Here is a 20,428-nt window from a genome sequence, read left to right as displayed (position 1 = left end):
TTCGAAGCTTCGTTCGAATACTTCAATAGAAGCTTCGAATGTTAAAAAATTATATTCGGTACAGCCCTAGATTTTACAGTACAAGTAAAAGGTACAGACTGAAGCATAATGCTTATACATGCCTGTCCTATGGCAAGTCCCGCCTACTTTGTTAAATCCATTTTGAGGCTTTGTTTTTTAAACAAACTAAACAATAATAACGATAATAACAATTAGTGCTGTCAATCGATTAAAATATTTAATCGCAATTAATCGCATGATTGTCCATAGTTAACTTGCGATTAATAGCATTTTTTATTTATATTTTTCTTCTACCTTAAACGGATATTTTTCAAGTTCCACATTTTAATACTCTTATCAACATGAGAGTCAACAAATGTTTGCTTTATGCAGCCATTTAACACAAAAGAATGACCCTCATGCATTGCAAATTTGCATCAAATTCAAAACAGAGTGATGCACAAAATAACTTAAAAGGAAACAATAATTTAAAACAATGAATAAAGTGTGCATGAAATAATAGGGGAAAGAAAACGTTAGGAACTTGTTACATTCACCCACACAAGGGCTGAGGACTCACACCCCCCCCCCCCTCTCTCACACACACACTCTCCCTTTCTCTCTTGCCCCTTCCTCATCTCTCTCACCCCCCTCTCTCTCTATATATATCACACACACACACACGCACACACACTCACACACTTCAGAAACAAACATAGTATCAATGAGAGCATCAATAATACACCTGAGTGAAGTCTAGTTAAAAAAAAAAAATGAAAAAAAAAATCTTAAAAGTTACCGTAATCGTGAGTTAAAAAAATAGTGGCGTTAATAGAATAGGGCGATACCGCGTTAATACCGCGTTAACTTTGACAGCCTTAATAACAATACATTGGTATGGGGCACGATATGGAGTTGATATTGGAAACATTCCATTTGGGGTTGATACTGTTTGGTCTGTGCTGCCCTGCAGAAGCTAGTCGCAGTAACTAAATTTTTTTTTTATAAATTGAAATTGAACCTCTCGATATCTGTTTTATCTTGTGACAAGGTTTCAGAGTTCAATCCTGCTCTGTTTTTAGAGAAAAGGGGTATACAGAATTGCAGTAACTACAAAATAACTGGATAGTCAAAGAACTTTAATAAAGCCATTTTTCTCAGTTTCACTGTTTGCGTAGTTACTGCGGTTAGCTTCTGCAGGGCACAAGTATTTACATTTAGTAGTAGAGTTTTGAAAATCAACTCCGTCTGAATAACAAAAATAAACTATTTACATATACAGCTATACTGTATATAACACGGCTATACTGTATATAACACGGCTATACTGTATATAACACAGGTATACTGTATATAACACGGCTATACTGTATATAACACGGCTATACTGTATATAACACGGCTATACTGTATATAACACAGGTATACTGTATATAACTGCTATACCGACAGGGCAGGGGTCACCCTTTAGCTTTTGTTGTCGAGTCCTATCCTTTTCTCCTGACCTCCCATGTTGTTTATCCAGACGGTGGGGGTCCGGCAGCAGGGGATGCTGGGACAGGTGGTTCTGACCACGTCGAGGACGGGGCCGGTGACCACGGGGACAACTTCCTTCCTCTGGAGGACAACGACGTGGAGATGGAGCAGGGAGCAGAGGAGCACGTCGAGAGACACCAGGTATGGAGCGGAGACACACTCATGGTGAAGGAGACACCAGGTAGGGAGCGGAGACACACTCATGGTGAAGGAGACATACTCATGGTGAAGGAGACACCAGGTAGGGAGCGGAGACACACTCATGGTGAAGGAGACATACTCATGGTGAAGGAGACACTAGGTAGGGAGCGGAGACGCACTCATGGTGAAGGAGACACTAGGTAGGGAGTGGAGACACACTCATGGTGAAGGAGACACTAGGTAGGGAGCGGAGACACACTCATGGTGAAGGAGACACTAGGTAGGGAGTGGAGACACACTCATGGTGAAGGAGACACTAGGTAGGGAGCGGAGACACACTCATGGTGAAGGAGACACAAGGTAGGGAGCGGAGACACACTCATGGTGAAGGACACACACTCATGGTGAAGGAGACACACTCATGGTGAAGGAGACACACTCATGGTGAAGGAGACACCAGGTAGGGAGCGGAGACACACTCATGGTGAAGGAGACACAAGGTAAGGAGCGGAGACACACTCATGGTGAAAGAGACACACTCATGGTGAAGGAGACACACTCATGGTGAAGGAGACACACTCATGGTGAAAGACACACTCGTGGTGAAGGAGACACACTCATGGTGAAAGAGACACACTCATGGTGAAGGAGACACACTCATGGTGAAGGAGACACACTCATGGTGAAGGAGACACCAGGTAGGGAGCGGAGACACACTCATGGTGAAAGAGTCACCAGATAGGGAGCGGAGACACACTCATGGTGAAGGAGACACACTCATGGTGAAGGAGACACCAGGTAGGGAGCGGAGACACACTCATGGTGAAGGAGACACACTCATGGTGAAGGAGACACACTCATGGTGAAGGAGACACTAGGTAGGGAGCGGAGAGACACTCATGGTGAAAGAGACGGCAGGTAGGGAGCGGAGACACACTCATGGTGAAGGAGACACACTCATGGTGAAGGAGACGGCAGGTACGGAGCGGAGACGCACTCATGGTGAAGGAGACGGCAGGTAGGGATCGGAGACACACTCATGGTGAAGGAGACACACTCATGGTGAAGGAGACACACTCATGGTGAAGGAGACACACTCATGGTGAAGGAGACACCAGATGGGGAGCGGAGACACACTCATGGTGAAGGAGACACACTCATGGTGAAGGAGACACCAGGTAGGGAGCGGAGACACACTCATGGTGAAGGAGACACACTCATGGTGAAGGAGACACACTCATGGTGAAGGAGACACCAGGTAGGGAGCGGAGACACACTCATGGTGAAGGAGACACACTCATGGTGAAGAAGACACCAGGTAGGGAGCGGAGACAAACTCATGGTGAAGGAGACACACTCATGGTGAAGGAGACACACTCATGGTGAAGGAGACACACTCATGGTGAAGGAGACACACTCATGGTGAAGGAGACACACTCATGGTGAAGGAGACACTAGGTAGGGGGAGGAGACACACTCATGGTGAAGGAGACACCAGGTAGGGAGCGGAGACAAACTCATGGTGAAGGAGACACACTCATGGTGAAGGAGACACCAGGTAGGGAGCGGAGACACACTCATGGTGAAGGAGACACACTCATGGTGAAGGAGACACACTCATGGTGAAGGAGACACACTCATGGTGAAGGAGACACACTCATGGTGAAGGAGACACTAGGTAGGGGGAGGAGACACACTCATGGTGAAGGAGACACTAGGTAGGGGGAAAAGATACACTCATGGTGAAGGAGACACTAGGTAGGGGGAGGAGACACACTCATGGTGAAGGAGACACTAGGTAGGGAGCGGAGAGACACTCGTGGTGAAGGAGACGTCAGGTAGGGAGCGGAGACACACTCAGGCATTAAAGCGTTCCGTCTTGGGACGGATATCCGTCCATTTGATTTGGAGATTCCGTCATTTGATTCGGAGTCGTGACGGATTTTAACCTGAGCCAATCAGAGGCGTCAAATATCCTTTTTCCCCCTGGCCGCACCAAACAGTCATTTGCGAGCAATCGGCAAATTCTCAGGCAAATGCAACCAACCAGAAGGCGAGATTGTTCTGAGTTTACAGCCCTTTCACCCGCCTTCGCTGTGCTCAGCACCAATGGGAAGCACCCATTTTGAGACTCTCTAGCGTCTAGCTCTACTCGCGAGTAAACTTGACTCATCAACAACATGCGGCAACTTTTACGAGACCGTAAGTTCATTTGACTTATTCTAGTCTAAAGAAACATATATATTACTATTGCTATTGATAAATCTAGGTAACGTGAATGCCACAAAACGAATGCCTTTTGTTAATCAGAACGTTATTTACGCGACAAGCAGTGTGTTGTTGTCGTTGTTGTTGTTGGTGGTGGTGTTTCGTGTGTGTGCTTGCGCCGCTCGCTTTCTGATAAATGTATGAATGTTGATAAATCTAGATAACGTTAATGCCACAAAACGAATGACTTTGTTAATCAGAACGTTATTTGCGTTATCAATTGTTTTTAAGCTCAATAAACGTCTTTCTCCCATTTGTCCGGGAGATCTCTGGGTAACAGTACTGTATATTTGCATATCATATATGTCACAAATGTAACATTACTATATACCTGTATGTCATGTATGTCACTATGCATTGAAAACGGGGGACCCTGATGTAAACAAGACGAACGTCTTTCTCTGGTCTGCATCCCCTTAACAATTGTGTGTATTGAGCTGTACTGTATTGTACCCATTCTGCAATCTGTTAAATATTGATTGTTATTAACAGATTGCAGAATGGGTACAGTACAGCTCAATACACACAATTGTTAAGGGGATGCAGACCAGAGAAAGACTTTCGTCTTGTTTACATCAGGGTCCCCCATTTTCAATTCATCATAACATATATGACACACATGACATACAGATAGACAATACTGCTACATCTATACATTTATGACATACCAGATTTACAAATACAGTAGCCTATTGTTTGTGATACAAAAATAGTCTAAAAAGAGTATATACATTTGACGAAGAAACTGTACATTGGAGGTGGTTGGGTGGGATGGGGGGGGGGTTGTAACTATACATTGGATTATCGACAAAACCTTACTTGGTCCCAAGAAGAGGGTCTTGTGTATTAAATAAAGTTTTCATTCATTCATTCACTCTGGATCTTGTAAATCCAGTAGCAATACACACAATTGTTAAGGGGATGTAGACCAGAGAAAGTAGAGCCATATGAAATCCGTTTAATTTTTTTCCAAATTCCATTTTATTTTTTTCCAAATTCCGTTTTTTCCGTTTTAATATTTCAGAATTCTGTATTTTGCTTTGTACGCTCATTTTACCATCAGAAATAGTGTCTAATAAGTGGGAATGAATAAATGTCCACAATTTAATAAGATATAACAGTCCATTTAATAGGGCTGTCTTAAATACTTCGAAGCTTCGAAGCTTTGTTCGATGGGCATGGGATTCGAATATGAAAATAAAATTCGATTATTAATTTTTTTTTTAATAATTATATATATTTTTGCAAAATCAACTCTGCCTCTCTTTGGTAACTACAACAAGCAATGCTGTTTGTTATTTAAGATGAGGTCGGACTCTGCACTGACAGATTTGTGTTCATTGTGCTGCTTTTATAAAGCCTCAAATGACGGCTTACAATATTTCATGAAAGCAAAGTGTTTTGTTTGTCTAAGATTTAAAAAGGTTTCAACTTTACAGCACTGACAAAGTTGAACAAAGTGCTGTACAAGTCTCACAACAGTAAAAAAAAAAAGTAAATATTTTTTTTAATTAATCTTTTTTTTTTTTTTTTTTTTTTTTAGTGGATTCCATTTTTATTGCTCAATTCCGCGATTCCGTCCGCGATTCCGTGATCGCGGATTCCATATGGCTCTAAGAGAAAGGCGTTTGTCTTGTTTACATCATCAGGGTCCCCCATTTTCAATTCATAGTGACATTTATGACATACACAACATACATGACATCATGACATTTATGACATAGGGACATACATGCCTTACAGGTATATAGTAATAGTACTGTTACATTTGTCACATATACGATATGCAAATATACAGTACTGTTACCCAGAGATCCTAACAGTAAATATATACATATGATGAGGAGGAGACTGTACATTAGGAGGGGGTGAGTGAGTGGGTGGTAAATAAATATATACAAACGGTGGGGAGGAGACTGTCCATTGTTGTTGTGGCATAATTGCGAAACGTGTTTAGTCCCTTGTTTGTATGATAACAAGCCGTTTAGTTCATGGTTCAAAGTGGGGAGGGGTGCTAGCTCGCCATCAATCAGAAGCTAGCCACAAGACTTGCATTCACGCTCTCCAGCACACAACAGTAGGGTCTATAGTCACAGTCAGGACAGTAGGCTCGCTCTACAAGTAGGCTCCCTTAAAACGCTAACGCTATTAAAAAAAAATACAGTAGAGGTTAAAATAAGAATATGACTTGGCCAGAAAAAAAGTTCAGTCAGGAGATTTTTTTTTGCTTTAATCCCTGCACACTCATGGTGAAGGAGACGTCAGGTAGGGGGAGGAGACACACTCATGGTGAAAGGTTATAGATAACGTATACAGTCTGTACCTGTGATGATATAATGATCTGGACTTGTGAATGTGCATCAACGTACTGTAGAATGTGCATGTTTGTTATCGACTACCTACTTTACACCTGCATATAACGCATATGACTCTGTATGATGGCATGTGCAATAATGCTGTATATACTGTAAATATATATTTATTCTTAATACTGTATATATATATATATATATATATATATCTATCCATCCTCTGTACATACCTTCATATAATCCTTTTTACATATCTGTAGATACTATATATGTACATATCCCTTACCTACTCTTACTAGTTATGCTGCTAACAAGTATGACTTACTACCAGGGCTTGACATTAACTTTTTGGCTCACTAGCCACTGTGGCTAGTGGTTTTCCAAAGTCACTAGCCACTCAGCATTTTCACCAGCCAAAAATCCCCACACTCGCGCCCCCACCCAAAAAGTGTCAGTAGTGTGGTGTGTGATAAAATAACATCTAATCCTATAACATCTGTCCCCACCCGAACATCCCACCCATCCAGACAGTCACACTTTACATTCTCTGTTCCTGTGTAGCTATTTGTGTAATGACAGTATACCAAGTATTGTACTTAGTCATTGTTGCAATGTACTTACTGCATTGAATTGACTCAATACCTAGGAATAAGGTTAGGATTAGGAATATAGTTAGGGTTATTGTTAATGTTAAGGAAGTGTAATGCGGTAAGTACACTGTAACAATGAGTATGTAATTACAAAAACTAAGTACAAACTTAATTAATTAAATTGTAGAGCACTGTGATATATTGTTACCAATATTTGCTTTGATGTTGTCTAGTCCTCTATTCAGTCTGAGAGAGAGAGAGAGAGAGAGAGAGAGAGAGAGAGAGAGATCTGGGGCAGCTGTCCATGGTGCTGAGAGCTAACTCAGAGCCAGTGATAATGTGCAGCATATATTTTCTAGTGCTATCTTGACTGAGAGGGTGGCCAGGACGGTTAGTCTCAAGCCCTTATTATCCAACCCCCCCCCCACCCCCTCCTAATAGGGAGGTGTAGTCTGACGTCACTGGTTGTTCCACCTGTATAGGGATTCATCATTGGGAAAATGGATTATCGGCTATTGTAACAATTCTGCCGCATGGAAATTGAAAAGCTTTCCATTTTTGCACAAAATGAGTTCCCTTTTAGTTCCATCACTAACATTATTATTTAAACATTTTTGGTTGAAAAATAAAATTCACGATTCTTTTTTTAATGATTAATTGCGAATATTTTCATGTTGAGCTATAGATTGTGGAAGAATAAGCACAGAAAGGTACACCATGCCAATGTTAATGCTTTATTTGTTTTAAACGAGGCGATTTAGAAATGGGCAATGGGGAAATACACCCACTACACCTCCCTATAGAGTCTCCTCCCCACCGTATGTATATATTTTCTCCCACCCACCCACCCCCTCCTAATGTACAGTCTCCTCCCTGTCATATGTATATACTTTCTGTTAGGATCTCTGAGTAACTACTGTATATTTGCATATCTTATATGTCACAAATGTAACAGTACTGTATACCTGTATCTCCCTATATGTCATTGATGTCATGTATGTTGTGTATGTCATAAATGTCACTATGAATAAAAAATGAGGGACCCTGATGTAAACAAGACGAAAGTCTTTCTCTGGTCTGCGTCCCCTTAACAATTGTGTGTATTGAGCTGTACTGTATTGTACCCATTCTGTAATCTGTTTTCATTCATTCATTCGTTCATGTTGTCGTGGCGACGAAGTCCTGGAAAACAATCAGTTTGTTTTCTTTGTCTCCAGGCCGCTGGCGACGGCAGGATGATCAGAGAGAGGCGGGACGTCAAGCCCTCCGAGGAGGAGGAGGAGCTCCGCAAACAGAGGATAGAGGAGGGGCAGAGGGCACACGGCGTACGTTCACCCCTGAATGAATGAATGAATGATGTTTATTTTTCGGTCTTGTTTACAGACAAATCAAACACACCCGTGTGGACTTACAAAAAAAAAATTATCACAAATGTACATACGTATTCAAGGCAAGCTCACACTCAAAATCCAAAATCAACGTCCGAAAAAAAGGAATAGGCTGAAGCACATTGCCTATCCCTAACAAAGTCTTAAAAACTAAATATATTTAAATTTAAGAAAGAAAAACTTAAAATATGCTACAAGATATACCGGTAATCTTTTGAAAGAAAAAACAAATGTTTGATGTTTTTTTTTACCCAAAACTGTACTCCTGAATTATTTTATCCTTTTTAAGGGTTTTTTAAATTTCCCCTGAGAAGTACACTAGAACTTTAACCCGTCACTAAGGCTATTCCATAATTTAACTCCCAAAATTTAAACGCATCTAGCTTTTACATTAGTTCTTACCTTTTTACATGTTCTAAGAATACATAACCCTCTTGAATAATAATTTCCTTCTCTTGGTTGAAAGAGACATTGAATACAAACTGGTAGGCTTTTACGCTTAGCACGGCATCCCCTCGGCATCGACTGTCTACATCGACTGTCTACTGGTGTCTAATCCGGTGGTTCTCAACCCTTTGGGTTCATGGTCCCTAATACAGAGGGATGCCAGTTGGCGAACCACCAACATATTCAAGCATGGACAGAATTGACCGTATTCACACGGCGGGCCATTCTGCTCTCATGTCATGCTCGGGTTTGGGTTCCTTTCCGCCCACCTTTTGTTCCAAAGCAACATAGATGTAAGATATGATGGTTATTTTCCAACCAGGGCTTTATAGAGGGATATACATATGGCAGTGATTTACCGGTATTACGATTCTCTGTTGGAGAAGACCCACCGACCTTATCATCTTTATATAAATATTATGTATTTCTTTTCATGAGCCCCAAAAATAATCTGGTGAAATCAGAGGGGATCTGGCCTGACTGGTTGAGACTCACTAGTCTAGTAAAGTTGACCGATGAATCGCAACATTTAACCCTAACCCTGTTTTCTCAAGTGGCAGTGTAGACAAATCACAACATTTAACCCTGTTTTCTCAAGTGGCAGTGTAGACAAATCACAACATTTAACCCTGTTTTCTCAAGTGGCAGTGTAGACAAATCACAACATTTAACCCTGTTTTCTCAAGTGGCAGTGTAGACAAATCACAACATTTAACCCTGTTTTCTCAAGTGGCAGTGTAGACAAATCACAACATTTAACCCTGTTTTCTCAAGTGGCAGTGTAGACAAATCACAACATTTAACCCCGTTTTCTCAAGTGGCAGTGTAGACAAATCACAATGTTTAACCCTAACCCTGTTTTCTCAAGTCAAATTGAACATTTCCAAACCAATTGACCCTTTAGCGTGGCTTGTTTTTTCTATTACAGGAATATGTGTGGAGGTTACATGACTCTACCGCTACATTCGGCAAGACCGCCCCTTTGAAAGCGGGTGAGAAAAACACTATTTATTGCTAGCGCCGGTTTGCAGTTGGGTCAGCTTGCTAACTGGCTAACTGGGCTAGAGAGCCAGTCGTTGCATCACGGTATAGGTCTGCAGTGAGATTTTTTACCGTGGCCACATGAGCGGAAAAACATTGATATTTGCAAACAATTAAAAAGTGCCAGTGAAAAAGTGGTATCCCTAATGGGGATAAAAAATAAAAAAATAAAAAATAGTTCTCGAGAACTACTAGGAATGTCTGACCACTAAGTGTGTCTGACTCTTGCCACCTAACCTGCACGGACTACAACGTATGACGTATATCATGCCATTTAGGGTACCGTTATGTATACTGCACCTGTGTATACTGTATACATACATATTCAGATTCTAAGTCTTATTGACTATATTTATTGTAATGTATATTATATAACTGATGTGGCATACAGACCCTCATCTGCACCTTTTGATTACACTGTTTATTTGCTCATATGCTTATATATTGTTTACACTGTTTTACCTCTACTATAATTGTATTGCCTATATTTATGTCTTTCTACCCCCCCCTCCCCCATGCTGCTATGACGCCCCGAATATCCCCAAGGGGATCAATTAAGGAATAACTTATCTTATCTTGTGTCTGTGTGTGTTGTTAGGGAATAAGTACTACAGGGTTCCTAGTGGGCTGGACGACGCAGGCAAGAGGAAAAGGAAAGACCCATCTGTGCTTCCACACTTCTCAAGCTGGTTCACTGGCATATGTAAGACACTGTGTTTGTGTATACTTGAGCTTCCAGACGTCTGGAGCTGGTTCACTGGCATATGGAAGACACTGTTTGTGTATGCACGCTTGATAACACGTTTAGTATTTTACAAACTAGCATTTTTTTTCTGCAGAGCAGAGATTGTATGAGGTATTGGAATGAATGCCTTGGTATACTGTAATGCCACCCAAACCTAGTCCTAACCGATTACCATTCTGTTGCAGACCATACCCCTGAGCGCAAATTGAAGAATGGACCAGATCTTCCAGGTAAATGACCCAATGCCCTACAATACCAGACCTACTGACCGCCTGTAACAAGCTCAGAAAATGAAGTAAAAATTGTTATATTTTCTCATTCCGCCTTTGAAATATTCATAAAAATATCATTGAACTTCAGAATTTTCCAAATTCTGGACCACTAGCTCTATCTCCTACTTGACAACGCTGCTGTTGAGCGGTAGAGTCCTTTCCCAGCACAGCACAGCACGGCTAGTTAGCCACAAAACTAATGCAAAGTCAGCGCGGCCCTACTTCAGTCTGTACAAGCCCTGAAATAAACACTGAAGCCTACTCTGAGAGCACAGCGTTTATCACAGCGCCACCCCCTCGACAATAAACTAAACAGGGACCATCACACCACTCATCTACTCAAAACAGCTAATCAAAGACTATTTCACCTCAGACAACTCAGGAAATACAAGGTCAGGAAGAATTTAATGGTCCAATTCTACACAGCCATAATACAAAACATTCTGTCATTATCCATTACTGTATGGTACGGCAACACACCCAAACACACACTACACAGACTAGATAGGATCATAAAAAGGGCATCCAAAACCATCAACTGCAAACTCCCCACTCATTTACATTTAGTCATTTAGCTGACGCTTTTATCTAAAGTGACTTACAAGTTCTGTACGACAAGTCATCAGGAAGGGTACAACTCTATCAGCTGAGTAACAATGTTCATCAAAGTGTTGCGTGTTACAGTGTAGGTTAGTTTATTAGGATAAGTGCATGACAGTAAGGTTAGTTAGGGTTAGATATTTAAAAAAAAACTTCATTATTTCAGATAATGGTTGAAGAAGTGCGTCTTTAGTTGACGGCGAAAGATTGGACGGGTTTCGGCTGTCCTAACTGGGGTGGGTAGTTCATTCCACCATTGTGGGGCACGGACTGAGAATAGGCGACTTCTCTTCCGGAGCTTGGATAGGAGTAGGTCTGAGGCGGCCAGAAGATGCAGAGCGTAGGGGTCTTGAGGGTGTGTAGTTAGAGACCATTGACCGGAGGTAGGCGGGATCGGTTCCCTTTGCCGCACGGTATGCTAGGTCGAGGGCCTTGAAGCGGATACGTGCAGCAATGGGGAGCCAGTGCAGGTCCCTAAAGCTGCGGTTACACCTTTCGTTTAATTTTCATATCATTGTCATATGCGTTTCGCCGCGACGTCGTGCGCCTCGAGTCACACTTTCGTTTTTTTTTTTCGTTTTTGTCACCTGAGCACACTGATGTAGTACACTGCCAAAGCAGTAGGTGGCAGTAGGTGGCAAACATGAAGGCAATTTCAACCAATCAGAACTTGAATGTGCCAATACACTTCCTGGAAGCTCCAGCAAAGAAAATGTCAACAAGGCAGGCGCCTATGCCGCGCCACCATCTTGCCTATTTACTCAATGCAGCAATTCTTTTTCAGCAAAGCCTAATAAAAGTGCAATAAACAAAACGGATACATTCACTATGTGTTCTGCCTGTCATTTGTTGATGAAACAAAACTAACATCAACACAAGTGACCACCAAGAGCGGATAGTTTAGTCTAAAAAAAGATCGGTAGCATTGTTAGCTGCATGCTAACGTCAATGGAATTTGCCATTATAACAGTATAGCATTGTGGCTAGAAGCTAACGTTAGCTCACGCTACTTAGCCAGCACCAAACTGATGATATCGGGAGCTATCAGTGGTTAGATAACATTAGAGACAACGCTGTGTGTATTAAACAAAGGTGAATAGATGACTGGGCCATTTTGTTTAATGCTTGTTAAGTTGAAAGAGGAGCTTTGAGCTAACAGGGTTTGATGGCTAACACTAGCTCATGTTATCCAGTGGCAGTGCCAATCGGTAATGCTAGCAGAATGAATGGATGTAAACTTTCTTTAACATATTGCATATGGGTACAATACAATACGGCTCAATACAAACAATTGTTAAGGGAATGCAGACTGTTGTAGCTTGGACTGGGGTCCTTATAACAATAACTTGACAACACATAGTAGCTGCAGCTATTTGGTTTGGGACAGCTCTCTGTCACCGGAAGGGCACGCAGATGGTATCTACTGCGCATGGGCGTTTTCGCAACAACGGCTCCGTGCTGACTACACGCTGTTGTCGGCGCGTTTTTTAGCGGTTCTCCAAAACGCAAACACAATTTAGCGTTTCAGCCGTATACACAAAAAAACGCCAAAAAACGCATTTCTGTGTAATAGGGACATGAAACGTATTCAAAAACGTATAAAAAAACGCCACAAAAACATTAGTCCAACCATGGCCTAAGAAGTGGGGTGACATGGGCCGACTTCGGTAGGTTTGAATTCAGGCGGGTCGCTGCGTTTTGAATGAGTTGAAGAGGCTTGGTGGCAGTGGCCGGGAGGCCAGCGAGCAGTGCGTTGCAGTAGTCGAGGCGGCTTTTGTCAGGAAGGGGCGGATCCTTCTGACGTTGCTCAGGAGGAATCTGCAGGTTCTGGTTGTTGCTGCGATGTGAGCAGAGAAGTTCAACTGGTTGTCGAGGACAACACCAAGGTTCTCGGCGGTCAGGGACGCGGTCACAGCTGCATTCTCGACTGTGATGGAAAGGTCGGTCAGGGGGGAGGATTTGGCCGGCAGGTGGAGCAATTCTGTTTTGCTTATGTTCAGTTTGAGGTGGTTGGTCATCATCCAGGCGGAGATGCCGGACAGACAGGCCGAGATCCGCTCAGAGACGTGGATATCTGAGGGAGGGAATGAGAGGAAGAGTTGAGTATCATCGGCATAACAATGATACGAGAAGCCATGAGACGTGATAATGTTACCCAGTGATTTAGTGTAGAGGGAGAAGAGAAGGGGTCCTAGGACCGAGCCCTGGGGGACACCCCTCCGCAGGGGGCGGGTGGCCGACAGAGTCCCTCTCCATGACACTTGGTAGGAGCGGCCATTGAGGTATCATGTCAGCACAGAGCCAGCCACTCCCATTCCTACGAGGGCCGCGAGGAGGATCTGATGGTTGACTGTGTCGAAGGCTGCAGATAGATCTAGGAGAATCAGGACAGAGGAGAGGCCTTTCGCTTTTGCTAAGTGAAGTGCCTCTGTGACTGCGATGAGGGCCGTTTCTGTGGAGTGGCCAGTCCGGAAGCCAGACTGGTTAGGGTCTAGGATGTCATTCTGTAAGAGATAAGCAGTAAGTTGGTTGGATACAGCACGTTCAAGTGTTTTAGAAAGGAAGGAGAGAAGAGAGACAGGACGATAGTTGCCTATGACGTGGGGTTCAGGGCTGGTTTTTTTATGACTGGTGTGACTGGCTTGTTTTAGGGAGGTGGGGACCACCCCCGAGTTGAGTGAGGAGTTGATGGTTGCAGTTAGGAATGGGAGCCCCACTCTGGACTCCATACACAAACATCATACCATCACACGCTCAACCACAATCATTAGTGACCCTCTGCACCCAGTTCACCACCTCTTCCAACACCTCCCCTCTGGTAGGAGGTTCAGGTCACTGGGTAGTCGAACTGTGAGGTTCAATCATAGTTTCTTCCCCAAGGCCATACAACTGCTCAACTCCAACTCCTCTTAAATTTACCCCATGCTGTTATGTTTATCTGGTTTCTGTTACGTTGCACCTGATGTCTGTATTTTTTCGTACTGTACTGTTCCGTTGTGTATATGTTTTAGGTGGTGTATTCTGTACTGTACTGTTCCATGTGTCTTTTATGTTATTTGTGGTGTATTGTCGCAGCTACCACCTGCACCGTGCTTGAATTCCACCGGCCTGGCCGTGTGGCAATAAAAGGAACTTTAACTTTAACTTGAACTTGTACCTTCGTATCCAGTATGAAGAACGGATTGTGCTGAGAATGGACCCGGCCCACGGCATCATTGATAAAGGAGGAGAACAGGGCTTTAGGTGTCCAACATGGGGAACTCACCCATTGACTCATTTAACTTGTTTTCCCCAACGCAGACCTGAACTACATCTATCTGCTGAAGATGAAGGAGAAGCTGCGGAGTCGGAGGAGGGTCCTCAGGAAGAAGGTACGTGTGTGTGACGTGCAGGCCAGCCCCCAAACCCACTATTCTGGCAGCTTTATTTTACGGCAGGCAGATCTTGGGTCAGTAAATACTGTTCAGATGTGCGTCCGTTGGGAGAACGTCCATCAAAAGAGCTTGTTTTTAATAATAATAATAATAACTTTATTTTATATAGCGCCTTTCAAAAGACCCAAGGTCGCTTTACATAGGTGGGAAAAAATAACAAAAGTAACTAACATAGTGGACAGACACAACAAAGTGAGAAATTAGGAGTTAAAGGCCAAGTTGAAGAGGATGGGTTTTGAGCAGTTTTTTTAATGAGTCCAGAGTTGGGGCGTTGCGGAGTTCTGCGGGGAGGGAGTTCCAGAGGGTGGGAGCTCCCACGCTGAAAGCTCTGTCCCCCGAAGGTCCACAGTCTGATTCGGGGGATTGAGAGCTGACCAGTGTCCGTGGATCGCAGGGACCGTGACTGAGTGTAGGGGTGGAGGAGGTCAGTGAGGTACTGAGGTGCCACAGCGTGGAGGGATTTGTAGGTGAGCAGGAGGGTTTTGAAGGTGATGCAGGATTTGATGGGGAGCCAGTGGAGGTGGATGAGGGTGGGGGGTGATGTGCTGCCAGGGTTTGGTGCGGGTTAGAGCCCTGGCAGCTGAATTTTTAACATACTTGAGCCTGTCCAGGGTTTTGCTTTGGACCCCGGACAGGACCCCGTTGCAGTAGTCCAGGCGGGAGGTGACGAAGGCGGGATGTTTTGTCACCGTTAACACTTTGAGTGCCACGGACGCGTTTTGTCGTTAGTTCATGCCGCCAGTTGAATGCCAGCAACGCTATATAGCGTTTGTTTGTCGTATTTTTTTTTATTAGCGATTTGAATTCATATTTCATCAATCGAGCCTCACGCTAGTGCTGCAGACTCTCTCTGAGCTCCATTGGGAAAATACCTCCCCCTATTGTCTCTCCCTGTGTAACTGCACCCCATTGGATTAGACCAGGGGTCAGCAACCTTTTTGACATGGAGTGCCTGTTTGAAATATAGTTGTAACTAGTGTGCCTCAACAATATTCCATGCATCGTAATTTCTTTTTCTCATAATCAGGTATTTTTAATGATAGTTTTTACATTATTACATCATTATTGTTATTGTTATTATTAACAATATTATTATGATGGTTGTATCAACCCTAAATCTGAGTTGGGGGGGGGGGGGGGATGCAATGCAGACAAACAGCTGCATACAGTGCGACCATTTCACTCACATTTGCCCATTCATTTTTGGACACATCACACACCATCGGTGTGTGTACTGTACGTGTGCTGTCATAGCTCCACCTACAGGCCTAATGGAGAACACCAGGAGAACACCAGGATGTGAATGGAGGGTGAATGTGAGGTATATCGTGTAAATAAGTTTTGATTGATCGCAAGACTACTGTAAAAAAAAAAGAAAATAATAAGTTACCAGAACTTAAAAATATTGAGTTCAGTTACTGTGCATTAAGGTTTTCAGTTTTCAATCCATAATAAGTTAACAGAAAAATAAGTACACAACCACATTATTTCAACCTAATAAAACTATGTTTATTGTCATTGTTTTAAGAACACAAGTTGACTTGGTAATACTCACATTTTGAGTTAAAAAATGGCTTTTCAATGAAATAGAAAAATAAATAATAAAAATTGTTGATTAATCCCACTGGTCACAATGGTGACCGTAATAATGTTTTTGTTATAAGGCTCTGCAAATGTTACTGAATGATGTAGCAATGTATTTCCAGCTAAATTGAAATAATAAACAAATAAAGGGTCTCAATTAAATATGTGGTAGTAAAAAGAACCTGTCGGAGGATTTCAACAAGATAAATGCGACAACAGTGCAAAATATTTCACTATAATATTTCCAGAGCAAAAAAAAATATATATATATATACGTTTTTTTTTTTTTTTTTTTACACTGCTGCCCCCTGTGCCTATGCAAATGCCCCCGCGTGCCTATGCAGGCACGCGTGCCTATGCAGGCACGCGTGCCTAGGGTTGCCTACCCCTGGATTAGACTGATGGTGGGGGGTGGGGGGGGTCCAGCCTCCTCATGTTATTTCTCCGGCGAGGCATCTGAAGAGACCCAAGTGATCGCCGAGCCGGAAAACGTGTGGAATACATATTTACAGTACCCAGCACTGAATTAATAAACGCGATCGATATTTGGAATGGCGATCAGGAATTGGAATAATCTTTTTGGAGAACATCTGATCTGAGGTAAGCAATTTATTTGACCAGTCTTGGGGTAATCGGATCTATTTTCACAGAGATATCAGCGTGTGCCCCATGTGTGTGTGCGATCAGGAAATGAGAGAATATATTTTTCAGATCGCTTCTCTAGCGTGCATAAGTACACATATACTATCGATAATCTAGCGTTTATTTGAAAACGATTAATAAATAGGCCGAAAAATGACAACGTTTTTTGTGTATGCCAGAATATTCCAGTAAATGCCATTTATCACGGAATCTATATTTTCCTGAAAAACGAGGGCTTTTCAAAATGCTATAAAACGGAAATGAACCGATTTATATATATAAAAAAAAAAAATCCCGTTTCGACAATGTTGACTGCAAACAAGTCATTGATAAACGACGGGCAGATTAGATACATAGCCATAATTTAAGACAGAGATTATGCGTTCACAACGCTATCATTGAAGTGGGTGCTGGGCGCATTCAACCACGTTTAACCATGTTAACAAGTCGCAACCAAAGTGTTAACACATTGGGCGCCGGGCATTGTGCCCATCATTATACCCAGTCTGCCAGCGCTGTGAGCCTATGGAGATGTTTACCTTCTTTGCAGGGCTATAACTTTTTAAATATTATAGCTATATCTGCATTGCTATGGCCCATTCAACATCGATTATCTATCGTTCCGGATGTGGGAACGTTATATTTTTTCATTCATACATTGTTGTGTTAATACCGTCTAGAATTTAAGTCTGTTTTTAAGCTTTTCTGCTATAATTCCAAAAACGCAATATATTATGCTTCATCATGCGTCGTTTATAATTCCTTGATCGTCAGTAACGGCTTTATTTAGTATGGGTTGATATATTTATCAGATTGATTGCAAACAAATAAATTGACAATTGGGCTGAGAATAACGTTAGTGTCCTCTTACCGTTCGCCGATGAGACTGGAGGAAAAAGATCCCAATTATTTGACGTCGATCTCCTTGATCCATTTCCGGTTTGTATGGCGCAATAAACGCCTAAATCATATCGATTATTGCGTTTTGAAAGCGATCTAAATGCACTCGAGCGTTTGTCTGGACCCACGTAACAAGATATGACTGCCGGAGGGATTTCCTCGATGCACCGATCGCCACTTCCGGTCTGGCGTGAGTGTAACTCGCCTGACCATCCACCAGGCTGCGGTATTGAGGCGTTGCAATCTCAGACAGGGTGCCGCTGCAGTCCGGAGAGAGGCTGGATGAATTATGAATGCCATGGCGAAAAAATTAAATATTGATCCCAAAAACGATTTACGCCGTTATTGGCGTTCAACGCATGGCGGGCAATAACGACTTACGCTGTTTATGGCACACAATGTGTTAAGAGAGGAGTCTCAGGCCTTGTCCAGATGAAAACGATTTTGATCTTTTTTGTTTTCATTTAAAAAAAGGTTTCTGTAAAAACGAAAACGTCTCAAGATTCAAAGATTTTAATCGGCAGGAGAGAGAGAGAGCTCAAAGCCGTATATAATATAATAGCCCCGTGGTGCGGTCGGAGGCAGCTCAAACTACCTGTGTTGTATTAAATTAATTGATTGATGTTTAACTTGTCCCTGTGTGTGTCCTGTCCTTTCGACTAGCAAAAGTTGTCTGTAAAAAGGCCATAACTTCATTCATAACTGACCATCCCTCGCCATCTCTATTTGTCTATGGAGAAGTTCCCCTTTTTTGCAGGGCTATAACTTTTTAAATTGTATTGCTAAATTGACATTATTATGGCCCATTCAATGTCCTATATCTATTGTTCAGGGTGTAGCAACATTATACTTTTTCATTCACATATTCATACTAAAATACGGTCTAAAGTATAAGTATGTTTTTATCATTTTCTGCAGCTTTCTCCAGAACTTGATATATAGCCCTAAATGCATTATATTGATGATCAAATACAGTTTGGTAGGAATCTGTGCGAGATAAAAAATTTCAACTGGATGTGCTTCTAGGAGTTACTACGTATGATCTGATGTTGACCGGATGGACGGGGGGTCGTTTATAATTCCGTGGGCAACGTTATATCATTCATCTAGTGTGGGTGATATGATCATCAGAGCAGTTAGTAAAGAACACGTTGGAAAATAACGCTGGATCTTACCGTATCTTCCTCGCGCCGTTGGGCGATGAGCGTGGAGCAGAGATATTCCTATTATGGGATGTATAAATACCCGATCCATTTCCAGGTTGTATAATAGTATATACGTCCAAATCATGTTGTTTATCGAGTTATTTGCACCGATCAATGTTCACTGTGTCAAGATGGAGTCCCTCTAACGATAGCGAGTGCCCGGACTAAATATGGGTGAGCACCACTTCATCCACAGATCACTTCGTGTTGGGCGATCTGCCGATCGGCCACCAGATGGCGCTCTTGAACCGTTAGAGAGTTGAGTGGAGCTCAGCAGTATATCTCAGGTCCCCGGGGGAGAAATATGATTTCGATCACAGATTTTTGAAATATTGATGTCAAAGACGTGTTACGGCGTCTTCGGCAGAATGAGCATGGCGGGGAATGACGAGTTTCGGCGTCTCCGGCGATTAAAGTGTTAAGGGAGAGGTGGGCTATCGCGTCATCGGTTCAGGAGAAGACGCGTATAGCTTGTAAAGATGGTGACGCAAGGGGGGCGTCTTCAGAATTGCGCACTCTGAGAGCCGGTCTCAGAAAGTAGCATCTTCAGGCTGCCAGAACGCAGTTCCGTGTGGATGAAAGGTACATACGATCAAATACTTTGACTGATACGACCGAAATCGGTTTTGTCTGGACATGGCCTCAGGCTAACCCTTTGTTTTGTTCCAGGGTGTGTTCATGTCTCCCGAGGAGCTGAGGAGGACCTACCTGCAGCTGGAGGAGGTGGAGGAGGTGGAGCAGGGGGAGGACCTGGAGCAGCCAGACAGGCTCAACGGTAACAGTGGTGTGACCAATATGAATGGGAGTGGATACGGACCCCGCTATAGCCTAGCTTAAGACTCCCGGAGAGGTGGTGTTGTTGGCCAACAGCTAGCCATTCCGCTTCCATTCATTTGTGCTAAGCTAGGCGTGTTCCTTTTAGCTGTAATGCTGAGCGTAAAGCCAGAGAGAAAGACTAATAGTAATTCTGTTCTGTCTATAATGATGATTGTTATCTGTTATGATGAAGACCACTCTGATGACTAGTTTAAGTTTATTTGGATCCCCATTAGCCCCACCATAACACGTAAAATACAGTTACAGACTTTATACACTCACAACATTCACATGTCATACAGACAATTAAAACAACAATAATAAATACTATAATAATAATAATAAATAATCAAATTCATAATAAAATACATACTCATATAATTCACAATCCAATACAGCATAATATACTATTTAGCTTATTACATACATTATCTACCGTAAATCCTCAAATATAGGACGGGTCTTGTATTTACCTCAGCTGCAAAGAGCACCAGGCCTTTATTAGAG

General features: G+C 42.6%; 1 protein-coding gene across 1 annotated transcript in view; it reads left to right on the top strand.

Annotated features, from left to right (window-relative positions):
• The window catches only part of ncaph2 (non-SMC condensin II complex, subunit H2), a 38,351-nt gene that overhangs the window by 12,585 nt on the left and 5,338 nt on the right, over positions 1-20,428 (top strand). The window contains exons 9-15 of the mRNA XM_084330325.1: positions 1,526-1,677; positions 8,065-8,172; positions 9,611-9,674; positions 10,322-10,426; positions 10,654-10,698; positions 14,641-14,711; positions 19,775-19,880. Of these exons, the coding sequence (XP_084186451.1) occupies positions 1,526-1,677; positions 8,065-8,172; positions 9,611-9,674; positions 10,322-10,426; positions 10,654-10,698; positions 14,641-14,711; positions 19,775-19,880 (651 nt within the window). The remainder of the gene's footprint in view (positions 1-1,525; positions 1,678-8,064; positions 8,173-9,610; positions 9,675-10,321; positions 10,427-10,653; positions 10,699-14,640; positions 14,712-19,774; positions 19,881-20,428) is intronic.

Source organism: Notolepis coatsorum (genome assembly GCF_963971535.1).
Source record: "Notolepis coatsorum genome assembly, chromosome: 15".
NCBI lineage: Eukaryota > Metazoa > Chordata > Actinopteri > Aulopiformes > Paralepididae > Notolepis > Notolepis coatsorum.
Note: the sequence above shows the minus strand (reverse complement) of the source record. Positions and strands in the feature narration are given on the sequence as shown.